At 35.1% G+C, this 16,665-nt stretch overlaps 1 protein-coding gene across 5 annotated transcripts in view; it reads right to left on the bottom strand.

The window, feature by feature from the left end:
- LOC150108490 (uncharacterized) overlaps positions 1–16,665 on the bottom strand; it is a 385,253-nt gene that overhangs the window by 88,436 nt on the left and 280,152 nt on the right. For all 5 annotated transcript variants that reach the window (XM_090415899.1, XM_090415900.1, XM_090415897.1 and 2 more), the window contains one exon: positions 10,118–10,248. In XM_090415899.1, the coding sequence (XP_090272025.1) occupies positions 10,118–10,248 (131 nt within the window). The remainder of the gene's footprint in view (positions 1–10,117; positions 10,249–16,665) is intronic.

Below are 16,665 nucleotides of genomic sequence, written 5' to 3' on the forward strand. Positions count from 1 at the left end.
GAAGAATTATCTTATCAATTTCGGTGTAAAATTGATAAAGAATTCGGTAATTCTTTATCAATTTTAATTTGCTAAACGTATGTGCGAAGAATGCTTAAATGAACTTGCTATATTGAACTTGCAATAAGCATTAAAAAAGAAATTGCCAAAAATTGTAATTTTTCGGAAATGATTAATGACATAGCAAAAAAAATCGCATATTCAAATAAACACATATTAAGCAATATACGTGTTAGTAAAACTAGGCCCCCCTAGATAGTAAACCTAATTTTTTTATTACTTTAAACAATAATTAATTGTAAATAGTTTTTGTGTGCAAGTTGGTGAGCCAGGTTACTTTTGTTTGTGTTAAATATTTGTTTATTTTAATTATTTACTACTTTTGTTTTGTGTTCAGTAAACGTTATGTTAACCTGTTATATTTCGAATGTGTTTTTTTTTTTGTTTTCATGTGCCAAAATCATTTGCAGGTAAGAGGTTTTACAATACATTTATTTCGAATCCTTTAATTTTTACCTTTGAAAAATATTTTAGGGCCCCAAAAGGTTTCTTACACCCAGGCCCCTTTATAGAGAAGGCCGGCCCTAATTCCATGGATGCCCTATTGTCTGTCCCCACTTTCCATAAAATGAAAAACTCTATCTACTAGTATCCTGTATGATTTTCAGAAGTTTCTTTGTCTCTATCATATCATCCCCTCTTTCTCCTGTCTGCTAGCATCTGCAGTACACATATTCTCCATTTCTCTTCATAATTTACATTCCATAGTCCCAATATCATTTTTAACACTCCTTTGCATCCTTTTTGCTGTGTCTATCATTTTGAAAACCAGGAGACCAGATTTGTACACAATAGTCCAGATGAGGTCATATCAAAGCCTTGTAAAAAAAAAGCAAAATGGCTTTCTTATTCTTACACACAATTGTTCATTCCAGCATTGCAATTATCCTTCGAGTTGTATTCATAATATTTTGCTTTATGGCCCTGACCTTCAACTTCTTATCTATTAAAGCTCTAGGATCTGTAAGCATTGTCAGTTTCTTATAACATAATCCTACCAATATAATATGCCACTAGATATATCATTACATCAAAGCCCATAACTTTACATTTACTAACACACTGAAATGACAGCCATTTTCAGATGCCCAAAATTCTAGCTTATTCAAATCATTCTGCAAGTACTGCATGTCAACTATTAAATCCTTTCCAATATCATTAATGTAAAGATTGAATAACAGTAAACTAAGTACTCATCCCCGGGTTATACCAGTGGTCACCTTAAATCTTGTAGACTCATCCCCCCCCCTCCCACTTTTTGGTACCTATCACTCAGCCATCCTCTTATCCAAACTAGTAATTTATAATCCAATCCCATATCCTCCTACTTATGCAACAGCTTTCCATACTGAATCGTGTCAAAAGCATTGACAAAGTCCAAAAGTATCATAGCATATGCACTGATGTATTTTTTAAATTCTTCCCATGTACTGCCAACATCCTTCCCATCTAGCAACTGATACCATGGAATCGAAACTAATATTCTCCTCAGTTGGTCATAATTTCTTGCTTTGAAGTTAAGCATATAACCTTTTCTAAATGAAATATCCATACAATTACCTTCTTCTATGTCAAGACATGATCAATGCAACCAACCAGAAGTAGAACAGTCATGACTTTTACTGAAACCTCTAACACTATAATCAGATCTAACATTCTTTGATCTTGAACTCCTTTCGTCACATGGTGCTTAAGGAAGTTGTAATAAAACAGCTCAATAAACTCAGCTTCATTCTTTCCATGATATTTCATTATTCCTAAAATAACAAATAATGTTTATTTTTCTTTGTAGTTTATTAACTTACTGGCATCATTCTTCTCTTCCAATTCCTGCATTTATGACTGGGGCAAAGTTCCTCACCACCAATGCCCCCCCCCCCCCCCACACACACACACAACCAAGAACATATCAAAAAAAAAAAAAAATCCAAAGACTCGATAACCTGAATACAAACAAGCATCTGCTCGTGATGATATCCCAACTATCATGTTAAAAACTTGTATCCAGAAACTAACACTTATCCTTAATAGCTTTAATGTAACAAAAATTATAAAGAATTTATTCAAAAACTCCAAAATATTTCATCCAATGTTACCATGGACACAGTCAGGAAGATAGACCATAACTACATTCAAAAGATGTATCAAAATAATGAGTCATAAATCACGCATATATCAGCTCGTTTCTCGGTTGCAGCTGAAGTATATCATATTAGCACTATTAGAATTCAAAGGAACAACTAAAATAAGTTGCATAGATTTAAAATAAAAAAAAAAAGAAAGGAAAATATTTAAAATAATCATGAATAAAAAAAAAACAAACTTATGAACAATTAATAGTGATCACTTCCCAAAACTTGGATACGATACTGGTATACAGGCCAATCAGTTTAGGTTCAGATGATATCTTAGCATTTTACGTTTCAAGGAAAAGATGATCGAATTTGAACTGGCTGGAGTAAAGAAGTTTTGTCTGGTTCCAAAGAACTCTGTGCCTAGTATCAATAAAGTGAGTAGCAAGGCCAGACTTGTCAGATTCCAAAAATGTAATATAGTCATGATGTTCATCAATTCTAATCAAGGAAGAATAGCCAGTCTGTCCAAAATAAGAAAGATGACATGAGCAGGGTACTTGATAGACACCTGATAAGGAAAGAGGTGGTAAGGTATTCTCTGTTGATGGTAGGAAGACAGTTTCTGAGCTGGTTTGATGGAAGCATATACACTGAATTTATGAAGAATTCTCTTAAGAATTCTTCATAAATTCAGTGTATTCATAAATTTCTGTGGTTCCTTTGAGGTAGAGTATTGAAATTCTTTTCACATCAGATTGTAGCCTGGTAGAAGGATGATCATTAAAATCAAATCAGCTAATTGCCTTTTTGTTCCCGTATAGGGAGTAAGCGAGGCCATTTAAGCCCCATCTAACTTTTGGAGACTAGTGAGCAGTTCAATCTCCACTGGTAGCCAATCAGAGATAGCTGACCCAAGGCTATCATCACTAATTAATCAGCATGTAGTGAAGAAGAAGAAGACGGCTAATACATGTCACCATCTCGTGGTCCCTAGCCCTAATACAATATTTTTAATGTATGAAAATAATGTGAGTTCGACAGCCGTTTTCTTGAGTTTACAGGATGAAAATCCAAGTTTCTGGAGAAAAAACCTGCTTTCCCATGCCAGAGATCGACTAACTTGGGAACCAGTCGAAAAAAGTCTTAGAAAATGTTCCTCCAATCGGCGACTAGACTCGAACTTATGTCTTTTTTCGTGCAGTCAAGTGCTGTAGAGTGCAAACACCGCTTCTACTGAGCTACACAGGCTCTAGAACAGTGATTTTCAATCTTTTCCATAATACGGCACACCTAGACTAATTATTAAAATTCTGTGGCACAGTAAAAATATATTCTTTTAATTTTTTTGATGATCTGGCAAAAAAAATAGGCATAATTTTGATTGATTTACACACACAAGAAGAGGGAAGACCAGGCACTAATAAATAAATGTGCAAATTACGACATTATTTCTTTCAATTCATTTGTTTTCATAAATCTCGCAGTACACCTGAAGACCTCTCGCGGCACACCGGTTGAAAATCGCTGCTCTAGAAGGATGATGATAATTATCAATAATTTTTTGAATGGTAGTTTTGTTGTATTCATTATATATCCGAATGCTTTTAATTTTATTCAGTTCATCTAACAAAAGGGGATCAAAAGAGCAGATTGTATGAGATAATATACAAGATCCTTAATACAAGACTCTTGATAATACCCATTTTTTGTGATGAGCAATCATGGGAGAATAAGTAAATGTATCTACCAGTCGTGGTGGATTCCAATAAATTTCTTGTATTTCGCTATCCTCAGCCAGACAATTGCACTCCATCAATAAACGTAGATTAATTTGTCAGCTTGAAATATTAGAAGGAAGAAACCACACAATATTCAACCAATAACTGAGCCTAACTGCAACAACTGGGTTATAAATTTAACCAACAGACCACTAACAAATGAACTAAATTTTTGTCTAAAGGTCCCAATTTTGCCTTGTCTCCTCAATGTATACCTTACACATGGTAACTGTAAAAAGGTATCAGAGAATTAAGTACAGATGAAGTAAATAAATGCTGAGACTGCCCAAAGTTTATACAAAGCAAAACCATCTCCTATAAATATACCCTTCTCAGAAGTACAAGCTCTTTGCTACGCCAGAACACCAATATTGTCATCATGAAGGCTGATAAAGATAATGCCACTGCTGTGATGAAGACATTGAGCATAATTGTAAAATTAATATCTTATTAAGAGATAGATCAACCTACAGTGTCATCAGCAGGGATTGAACGAAAAGTCAAATCAATAAATTAAATAAATTATTAGACAATGTACAGTCGTGGGATGCCACTATTGTTGAGAAATTACAAATTCATCATGCCTATCTGCCTTGTCTCTATGGTCTTCGTAAAATGCATAAGGATGTCACAACCCACTACACACAATAGTGGACTGCATTAGCTCTGCAACTTACTACCTTGCAAAACAGCTCACTTGTCATCTTCAGAATCTCGTGGGCAATACCGGCTCTTATATCAAAAACAGTCTTCACTTCAAAGAGAAAATAAAATATCTACATTTGTCTAATAACAAGATTTATGGGTTTTTTTTTTTTTATATATATAGCCTCCCTATTTACGAACATACCATTATAAGAGCCTTCAGTTTTTAAAATCTGATTTCCCAGAAGACATTGTCAACCTATTTAAATTTACCATCAACACGGGCTATTTTACATGGCATAATAAGTTGTTCATGGAGAATCTAGAAAAAGAACTTTTTGACACTATATTCCCTCAGCCTCATATATGGTTACATTTTGTTGACAATATATTTGCAATCTGGTCCCACATTGAGTCAGAATTACTTCAGATCTTAGAGAAAATAAACTCCTTGTACTACTCCCATATCAAGTTCACTATTGAATGTGAATCCAATAACCAACTACTCTTTTTGGATATAGTAATTCATAATCCTGCAGGTCATGTTGAGTTTTCAGTTTATCAGAAGCCAACCCTTACTGACAGATACATTTCACTCATCCTCTCACTATCATTCATCACACAATATGGATATTATCAAGTCTTGTACACAGAGATCATACGATCTGCTCTTCTGATCCCCTTTTGTTAGATGAACTGAATAAAACTTTTGTTGTATGGATACAACAAAACTATCCTTCAAAAAATTGACAATTATCATCCTTCTACCAGACTACAATCCAATGCAAAAAGAATTTCAATACTTTACCTTAAAGAAACCTCAGAACAAATAGCAAGGTTTCTTTGTAAATTCAATCTATATGCTTGCTTCAAACCAGCTCAGAAATCATCTTCCTTCCTACCATCAATAAAGGATACATTTACCATCTCTTTCCTTACCAGGTGTCTATCAAATGCTCGTGTCATCTTTCCTATGTTGGACAAACTAGCCATTCTGCTTTAATTAGAATTGAAGAACATCAAGATTATATTACATTTTTGGAATCTGACAGGTCTGGCCTTGCCTCTCACACTACTGACATTAGGCACAGAGTTCTTAAGAACCAGACAAAACTTCATCACTCCAGCAAGTTCAAATCTGATTGTCTTTTCCTTGAAACATGTGAAATGCTAAAAAATCATCCAAACCTGAACTGATAAACCGTATGCCAATATCCAAGTTTGGGGACATGATCACTATTAATTGTTCATAAGGTTTTTTTTTTTTTAATCTATGCAACTTACTACAACAGTTCCTTTGAACTCTAATAGTGTAATATCATATATTTCAGCTGCGACCAAGACATAAATTAATATATGCATGATTTATGACTCATTATTTTGATACATCTTTTGAATGTAGTTAATGGTCTATCTCCCTGATAATGCCCATGTAATACTGGATGAAATTTTTTGAGTTTTTGAATAAATTCTATAATGTTTATTATACGTGCAAGCCATGAAACTTACTTTAACGCTTATTCTATATCTCCTCTTTAATGTATCCTATTTGCCTGGTATCTACCCTAGAGCACAAAAACAGATCCAGACTAGCCCAGTTCAAAAAGGCAATAAAAGGCAGCCAATAAACCACCATCTAAATACTCTCACTTCTGTTTTCTCAAAAACTATGGAGTAGGTCATCAACAGCCTACTTCTACATGACCTGGAAACATAACTAATCAGTGACTAATGACATGGATGCCACTTTCAATCCATAGCCAATTTTCTAACCTTCCCCATCTACCTCTGGACTTAAGCCATGGAAAAATTCAGAGAAATGTGGTAACTCTGGACTTGATCAGGTTTGGCACATTGGCTTTATTAGAAACTACCATTCTATAGTTTTGCATCCACCCTCTGCAACTGGCTTTCTCACTGATCAAACGCTGTGAGTCATGGTGGATGATTTACACTCCTCAGATTAACTCGTCAATGCAGAAGCACTCCACAGTTCTGTACTTTAACCCACTCTCTTCCTCCTTTATATAAATGCCCTACTCTTACAGCTTTCAAATCCTATCCACAGCTTTGCAGATGACAAACCCAAATGTTAAAACCTTCAAGTGCTGCCATTACCACCATCCTGAACTCCAATCTCCTATGTTTCAATGGATAAGGATAATCTTGTAGACATCAATGCTACCAAAACTTAATCCTGTCTGTTCTATTGCAAAAAAGGATTTCACATTCCTTCCCTGGGCTTTCAACATCTAGACATTCAAACAAGATCAGATTTCCCTTCTTGGACTGACCTACATCTCTATCCCTTCTTGGCACAAACACATCTCAGCCATAGTATCTGCAACCTTCAAAAAAGTCTGTGTACATTTCCACTTAAGACACTACTTCACACCTTTACAGCTGCTAACTATACAAATCCCAAATCTGCCTATGGAATATGCTAACACATTTGGTGTGGTGCGCTGAAATCCTGAGAGTGTCCAATGGTATTCAGAAGAGAGCATCTGGTTAATTAATGATTTCTCTCCCATAAACATTCGATTTCCACTTTACATCTGTTGTATAGATACTTTCACAGAATCTGCTGAACTGACCACTACCACTCCTCCACTTTCCTCCAAAATCATAACAAGAGCTGCTGCTAACTAATACCCATTTATAGTCCACCTTGAAACTCAATGAACCAACTTCTCTGCCCACTTTTTCATTCCATCCACTTCTGTTCTTTGGAACAGTCTTCTCCACTTTGCCTTCCCCAAAGAATGCAACCTTCAGCTGTTAAAAAATAATATATATATCATCATCATCATCAAATTCCTGCCATGTACCCTCAAGGGGTGTACAGGATATGACAGTACTACATGAAAAAATTACATCATTACTAACTTCCTATCTACAATTTTCCTCCAAATCAGTCTATTACTTGTCAAGACTCCAACATTATCAGATCTTATATTTCTATCATCTAAGGCACTTTGTACCGTATCAATCCATCTATATCTTGGTCTTCCTCTGGGTCGTTTTCCTGCCAACCTGGCAGAGAACACTTGTTTTGCTAATCTTTCCTCTCCCATTCTATTTACTTGTCAAGACTCCAACATTATCAGATCTTATATTTCTATCATCTAAGGCACTTTGTACCGTATCAATCCACCTATATCTTGGTCTTCCTCTGGGTCGTTTTCCTGCCAACCTGGCAGAGAACACTTGTTTTGCTAATCTTTCCTCTCCCATTCTATTTAAGCGACCATACCATCTGAGAATAGCTCTGCTAACGCATTCCTGGATGCTGACAATGTCAAGTTCTTTTCTAATATCCTCATTTTTAATATGATATTGCCATTGATGCCATCTGTTCATGCCTCTAATCTTTCTCAGGACTCTCATATCTGCGGTCTCTAGTCTTTGGTCAAGTGTTTTACTTCTGACCCAGCTCTCAGATCCATAAGTTAAAATTGGTTTGAACACATTCTTGTATACAGCTAATTTAGTGTTCCGACTAATTTCTTTCTTATTCCATATGAATTTATTCAATTGACTTCCCACGATACCAGCTTTGCTGATTCTGTTGTCTATTTCTATATTTAGTTTACCATCTTCAGTAAAAATCGTGCCTAAGTAGCTGAAATGTTTTACTTGTTCCACAGGTTCTCTATTCACAACACAGTTGACATTTTCAATGATTCTGCCTATTTTCATTGTCTTTGTCTTTTTATTGCTGACCTTCATACCATATCTATTACAACAGCTATTCAATTTAGTCAGAGAATCTTGCAGACTTGTAGCGGATTTATTTAGAAGTATAACATCATCCGCATAAAGCAAAGAGCTGACATTAACATCTCCAATTTTGATATCAGGTTTAATACCACATTCCTTCATAATGTGATCCATATAGATAATGAATAACAGAGGGGATAATGTACATCCTTGTCTCACACCAGATTTAACATTAAACCATCTTCCTGTACTTCCTTCAATTCTAACTGCTGACTCACAACTCAAATAAAGACTAAGTATTGCTTGATATAATGCCCCATTGACACCATATAACTGCAGCGTATTGAATAGCTTCTCTCTTGGCACCTTGTCATATGCCTTTTCCAAATCGACAAAACTTAAATACAGATCTTTGTTATATTCCCATGCTTTCTCGACTATTTGTCGTAAAGTGAAGATCTGATCCTGACAGCCTCTATTTGCCCTGAATCCAGCTTGTTCTTCACCAAGCTTTTCTTCCACAATTCTTCTCAACCGTTTCTCAAGTATACTTGCATAGATCTTACCAGGAACACTCAGTAGGGAAATACCTCTGTAATTCTCACATTCAGTTTTATTTCCCTTTTTATATATGGGTACTATGAGAGCTCTACTCCAATCATTAAGAATTCGTCCCTCCGTCCAGGCTGTCTGAACTATGCAGTGCAGCCACTGTAAGACTCTTATACCACCATACTTTAGCATTTCTGGTCGAATATCATCTACTCCTGCTGCCTTTCCACATTTCAAGCCTTTGATGGCTTTTTCTACTTCAAGTATGGATATGTATTCCTGACTGCATGCCTGGTCAGTGTTTTTTATCATTGTGCTGTCATCACTGCTTGTTTCATTTAGCAGTTTTTCAAAGTAATTACTCCATACTTCAAGGATATCTTTTTCTCCTGTTTTCATTTCACCTTTATCATCTCTAATTCCTTTTACAGCACTCTTTCCTCCATTCCTAAGCTTCTTCAACAACCTCCAGAATATTTTGCCACCTTCTTGATATTTATTTTCTATATTCTTGCCAAAGTCCTCCCATGACTTTTGTTTAGCTAGTTTTATACACTGTTTAGCTTTCTTACATTTGTCTCTGTATTCTGTAAGAGTAAAAGCTGACTTATTTGCCAGGAACTTTTGATATGCTTTCTTCTTTTCCTTCACTGCCTCTTTAACTTCCTGTGTCCACCAGGGAGTTCTGATTTTTTTATCCTTGCACACAACCTCACCACATGCCTCTCTGGCAGAATCAATCAATGTTTCCTTCAGAGTTTGCCACTGACTCTCCAAGGTTTGATTCCTGTTCTCAAACTCTTTCATTTTCTTTTATTTATATATTAGTATAATATATATTAGTATAATATTTTAATATTAGTATAATAATATTAGTATAATATACTAATATATATTAGTATAATATATATATTACTAGTATAATATATATATATATATATTTAAAATTTTTAAAAAAAAATAAATAAAAATAAACAGATTCCTCCTTTCTTCTTACCCTCTTGACCCAGTATACTGTGGGTCATAAATAAACACACACACACACACACACACACATATACATACTGTGTATAAATAAATATATAAGTTACAATTTGTAATGTTAACTTATGTTAATCCATAACAAATATGTAAACTTATATAGTATTCTCTGCATCACAATGTAAAAGAAAGTTTTAAAAAAGAAAAAGTTATCCAAATTTTGAAAAAAAAAAACTAGACTGAATCCAAATTCATTTAAAATTTGATATCTAATACAGAAGTAAAAAATTTTAAAATGCTCACTCCTTCTTTAAGACATAAGGCCTTAAGTTCCTCAGTTTTCCTCTTGAGAGCTTCCTCTAAGGCTTCTTTTCTGGCCTTTAAAGCAGTCCACATCTCTATTTTGGCTGCTTTACTCTCTTCACTCAGTTCGCCTAAAAACAATTAATAAAATAATTTTTCATTTTTTTTTTATTTATACCAAAATATATATATGAAACTTAAAACTGCCACGTACAGTTCAGCAATTTATTATTATTATTGGTCTTACACTGAGAGACTTAAGTCCATCTAGGGTGGTAATGGCACAAATTCACAAATTACCTAAATTCATCCCTGATACTTTTACAGCATGTATAATACTTTCAGATATGTTTGGAAATATTTACAACATACTTCCAAACCAGAAATTAGAGCAAAATCAAAAACCAACCACACAGCCATATTTCAAGGCCAGCTAAATGAATGCTAAAAAGAATGAAAGATTAGGTGTAGATAATCCATTTACTGAGTAATCACCAATGTTGCCAAACTGATATGGCTGCCATATCCATATCCACTCATAGCTTAATTTTCTCACTCTCGTTCATTCACACATTGTTTTTTTTTTTAATTTTTCTTCTATTATTTTATATACATATAAAGAAACATAATAATACCAATGCATTCAACAGTGCTATATTAGATAATCCTTATATTAATATTTAATTGACCTCTACAGCTATGATTATGCAATTCTTTCTTAAAGTTATATAAATACAATGTCAATATCAGATTGGATTTGTAACATATTTTCAAATCCTAAGAGTAAAAAAAAAATTGCATATTTTTTTACAAATCTCTATTCAATATTTTTTTTATGCTCTGTAGCAAAGACTGATCTAGCCAAGTGCAACCAATATATATATATATATATATATATATATTATATATACACCCTGAATGCTTATACCCCGAACTAACATATAAATTTCAATTAAATCTCCCCTCTGTGTCTTTTGTATAAAAATTCAACTAATTATGAATACAATTGGGAAGCAAGGAAATGGCAGAAAACTCCAGGGGAAAAAAAAAACAAAAGAAAAAGTTATATTGTTGGAAATAAGACACAAAGGATTAGCAGGAACCATGCATAAAGCATACAAAATAAAAATGAAAGTATAAATGCAAACAATAATAGGAGACATAAGAAAAGTTTTATAATTTCATAATCTTCTAGAAGAAGAGCATGAAATTATAAAATTATAGAATTAACATTTAGATTTCAAAAGTTTCAACTTCATCAGCTTCAACTAATGTTACTTACCTGAAATCTTCATAATAACTACTGTTAATATGTGCAGACCGTAAAAATTTAGGTCAAAATTTCTAAATCAGAAAAATTTTTGCATTATAAAGTCTTTCAATCATAAATGAGCTGCTATACAAACAAAATTTCAGAGCTTTTACTTAAACTTCAAATTAAAGAAATAATGTATATTGTGCAATACTTTACTTTTTTCTCAAGCTGACTAATATAGACTAATGTTCATTACTTTTGTTCCTTTCCTCTTTTGTAACTGGAGGTGATTAAGTTGATGACTACCAAAGTTTTCAGATTATTTTTGATTTTAATGGTATAGACTGCACATATTTAGTAGTTTATTATGAAGATTTCAGGTAAGTGACATTAATTTAAGCTAATGTGATCTTTCAAAATATCATACTGGAACATATCTGCCCTTTTCACAAATGTCCCAGTATGATGATACTATTATTCTTTTACAGAACAAATTTCTCCTGATAACATGACTCTCTTTGCCCATGCATTACATTTGGGTTACTTCATCTGTCAAAATACTTTTTGCCTACAAAAAGAAGGTATAAACATTTTATAACCATTGGTTCACCACTATCCTCTCCTACTGCACTGTATAAAAAAGTTGTTCTTTCTATATTCAAATCCTGATGATGACTTACACCTGTTGGATATGTAAACAGTTATAACTTTATCTTATTGCATTGTGCCAATTATTGTAAACATGTTTTTTCCCCCAATTTTAAATGTTCTATTACCAGGTCATTCATTATATTTGGTGTTGCACTATACCACATACTTAAAAACTAAGTTTCCTTTTTATATATTTTATTAATAAAGAGAGAGAGAGAGAGAGAGTGTGTGTGTGTGTGTGTGTGTAAATACAACATATAAAATAAAATTACATTAAAACTGTAGTGAACCTCCTCTACTCGCTCACACACACACTGAAAATCTTAAAATTTTGGATTAAATCTGTTTCTGACATTAAATTATAAAATGTCTGCAAAGGCAGAAATTGACATATTTCCATCAGAGAATCAAAAAGAACATTTTATAAACAGAAAACTTGGCTAATCTTGTTCTGGAAATTCCAAGCATGTCTTCCACATTAATCAAGTGTTTTGAGTTAATGGAAGTTCTCTATGGAGAAACAGATTTGAGCAACAAATTTTCTTGTACACAATAACTCAAGAAATTAACAACTCATACCTATATCTTCAACATATGCCTTACTGTAAGCATACTCTGTTTCTATTTAAAGAAATTACCAAAAAAGAAAAGATTAACAATTTATTTCATAAGCTTGAGCTATCCAGCAACAAAACAGTAATACAACTATGTTGAAACATTCTTGTGTCTTTACCTGACAGACGCTGGTTCAATACACATAGAAAAATGGCTTGCCATCCAATTTTCAATCACAAATAACATCAAATTCACAACAGTGAAGATATATGTTATTCTCAACAGGAACTTGAACAAATAAGGAATCCACTGAGAATCGCCATTTCTTCCTTATATTTATTTTCTTTATTTCTTAAAGAAATCATTTACCACTTGCCCTTTCTCCTCTTCCTTTTTTTTTTCCAACTTATCTTCTCTATGTATTATTATTCTCGTGTCTATCAGATGTTCACTTCATATCACAGTAGAGCACATACTGTATAATCTGATTCGCTTGTGTCAATAACATCATGATAGCCAGGTTTTACGAATAGCAAAGAGCAGTTTTCAGTAATTGCAGGAGGGATACATTTATTGATGGTGCAGTGAAGATAACACATCTTTTCTACTTAAAGTATTTCATATGGTCAACATAAAAACATCTGCAAGTATTTTAATTACAATGTTTGTATATCTTGCAATCCTTGTTGTTGCTAAATGCACTGTTTCCATCAGTAACTTAAACCGTGAGGTGTAGTTAGGTTTAACAGCCTCACTAGTCATCCACCAATAGCAAAACCATACACATCTGCTATAACATAATATTTTTACACATATTCTGTTCCAATTTTAATCAACTAAAATAATTTTAAAAAATAAACATTTCACATTTGACATTCGTAGATGCTGTATGGCCAGTCCCGTACCTCACTGGGTTTTGGGAGTGAAGTCTTCTGCTAGAATAAGTGGTAGGGTTGCGGATTCCCTTTAGTCGGCCAACCAGACCGGCTAAAATAATTAACTAATTTTAATTATTGTGGAAAGGCTTAGACATTGGTTATGTATTTTTTACTAAATAATTTAAGGAAATTACAACGTAAACTAGGATATACATTAAAATAAATTTTAATATACTTCAATATTTCGGCAACGTCACGTTGCCATTTTCAAGGAACTTAAGAACAAGACACGTGCACGCAGGCAGGCACAACAAACAGTAAGTGAGGAAGAAGCAGGAAGCTATTATTTCTCCAAAAGTCCTGATGGTGCCCCCTAGTGGGCAATGTTGATATTCTTGAGCATTTGGGTTGAAGGTCTTCTGATGTAGGTTTCCCAAATTTGAGGCAGTCTCATGCAGCCAAATTTGTTGAGGTTTGGATTGTTTCTTAGGGCTGAAGCCGATTCCATGAAAAGCCTTTCATATTTGTATTTACTATGGTGTATTACCGTATTCTATGGCGGGTATCCAGCACATGATCAGCAAGACCAGAGTGGCTGTATTGGCGAAACCGGATGTAGTCCTTGTGTTCTGAAATTCTGATATTTGCTGTCCTGCCTGTTTGGCCAAAGTAGGACAGCTTACAGCTGCAAGGGACCTGGTATACATCAGGTAGGTCTAGAGGTGAGGTTGGTCTTTAGTAGAGTGGATAAGGAATGGCAATTTTTTATATGGTCTGTAACAAGAAGTTAAGTCATGTTTTTTTAGGATTTTTGTAATTTTTTCCAAGGTGACTCGGATATAGGGTATGGTGATGGATTTAGAGTAATCCTTGTTGTGTGTGTGTGTGGGGGGGGAGTTTGTGGTTTACTGGTTTCAATATTTTTTGGATTTTTTTTTGGGGGGGGGGGTTGCCATTGGCTGAGAAAGTGGTTTAGTTCTGTGGTTAGGGCATTGTCATTTGAACAAATAAGTTTAGCCCTGTTGTGTAGTGTCTTAATGACTCCATATTGTTGCAAGGAGGGGGTGGTAGGATTGTTGGTGAATGTATCTGCCTGTATGAGTGGGTTTTCTATAGACTGAGAAAACCAAGGTTCCATCAGGCTGGTGGGTGATTAGTGTGTCTAAGAAAGGAAGGCAGTTGTTTTTTTTCCCTCTTCCAGGGTGAATTTGATTCCAGGGTATTGGTTGTTTGAGTGTGTTAGGAAGGAGAGCAGTGCATCGGAGCCATGTAGCCAAATAGCGAACACATCATCAACATAGCGAAGCCAAATGGTTGGTTTTTGTGGGGCAGAGTTTAAGACTTTCTCTTCAAAAGTCTCCATATAAAAGTTGGCCAGAAGCCAACATGCCCAGTAAGGAAATTAAATCTCTACTAGAATTAAAGAAAAACAAGAAAATAATAATCACCAAAGCTGATAAAGGGAACGCCACAGTATTGTTTAACCAAAAGGATTACACAGGTAAGCTGAAAGCTCTATTGTTAGATCAGGCTACTTACCTCCCTATCGAGTACAATCCCACCAACTCACAAATTAGAAAACTCCACAGGCTCCTTAAGAAGGTCACTTCTTAGCCTGTGGAAATCACTAACAAATTAAAACCATTTAACTCCATACCCCCCCCCCCCCATATTTATGGACTCCCAAAAATACATAAGGAAAATGTGCCATTACGTTCCATAGTGGATGGCATTGATTCCCCCACATACAAACTAGCTAAACATTTGGCCAAAGCTCTCTCACACTATACTGGCAACACACCTTCACACATAAAAAACTCAGCCCACTTCAAAACCAGCATAGAAAACCTTACACTCAAACAAACTGACATAATGGTCAGTTTTGATGTCTCCTCCTGATTCACAAATGTCCCACTCAAAGAATCCTTAGAGCTAATCCAAGCTAAATTTCCTCCCAATATCACAGCCCTATTTTAGTTCACAATGAACTCAGGCTATTTTGTTTGGCAAGGAAAATTCTACAAACAAATAGAGGGGACAGCCATGGGTTCTCCACTTTCCCCACCCTTGGCCAACTTTTATATGGAGACTTTTGAAGAGAAAGCCTTAAACTCTGCCCCACAAAAACCAACCATTTGGCTTCGCTATGTTGATGATGTGTTTGCTATTTGGCCACATGGCTCCAATGCACTCCTCTCCTTCCTAACACACTTAAACAACCAACACCCCAGAATCAAATTCACCCTGGAAGAGGAAAAAAACAACTGCCTTCCTTTCTTAGACACACTAGTCACCTGCCAGCCTGATGGAACCTTGGTTTTCTCAGTCTATAGAAAACCCACCCATACAGGCAGATACATTCACCAACAATCCCACCACCCCCTCCTCACAACAATATGGAGTCATTAAGACACTACACAACAGGGCTAAACTTATCTGTTCAAATGACAATGCTCTAACCACAGAACTAAACCACATTCTCAACACTTTCTCAGCCAATGGCTACCCCCCCCCACCGCAAAAAAAAAAATCCAAAAAATATTGAAACCAGTAAACCCTCCCCCCTCACAACAAGGATTACTCTAAATCCATCACCATACCCTATATCCGAGGCACCTCGGAAAAAATTACAAAAATCCTAAAAAAACATGACTTAACTTCTTGTTACAGACCATATAAAAAATTGCCATCCCTTATCCACTCTACTAAAGACCAACCTCCCCTCTAGACCTACCTAGTGTATACCAGGTCCCTTGCAGCTGTAAGCAGTCCTACTTTGGCCAAACAGGCAGGACAGCAAATATCAGAATTTCAGAACACAAGGACTACATCCGGTTTCACCAACACAGCCACTCTGGTCTTTCTGACCATACGCTGGATACCTGCCATAGAATACGGTGGAAGAAAGCCACGATAATACACCGTAGTAAATACAAATATGAAAGGCTTTTCATGGAATCGGCTTCAGCCCTAAGAAACAATCCAAACCTCAACAAATTTGGCTGCATGAGACTGCCTCAAATTTGGGAAACCTACATCAGAAGACCTTCAAGCCCAAATGCCCAAGAATATCAACATTGCCCACTAGGGGGCACCATCAGGACTTTTGGAGAAATAATAGCTTCCTGCTTCTTCCTCACTTACTGTCTGTTGTGCGTGCCTGCATGCACGTGTCTTTTCTTAAGTTCCTTGAAAATGGCAGCGTGACG

The sequence above is a fragment of the Typopeltis vanoorti genome, chromosome 3, assembly GCF_054136105.1.
Source record: "Typopeltis vanoorti isolate ZY-2024b chromosome 3, IOZ_Tvanoo_1.0, whole genome shotgun sequence".
Lineage (NCBI taxonomy): Eukaryota > Metazoa > Arthropoda > Arachnida > Uropygi > Thelyphonidae > Typopeltis > Typopeltis vanoorti.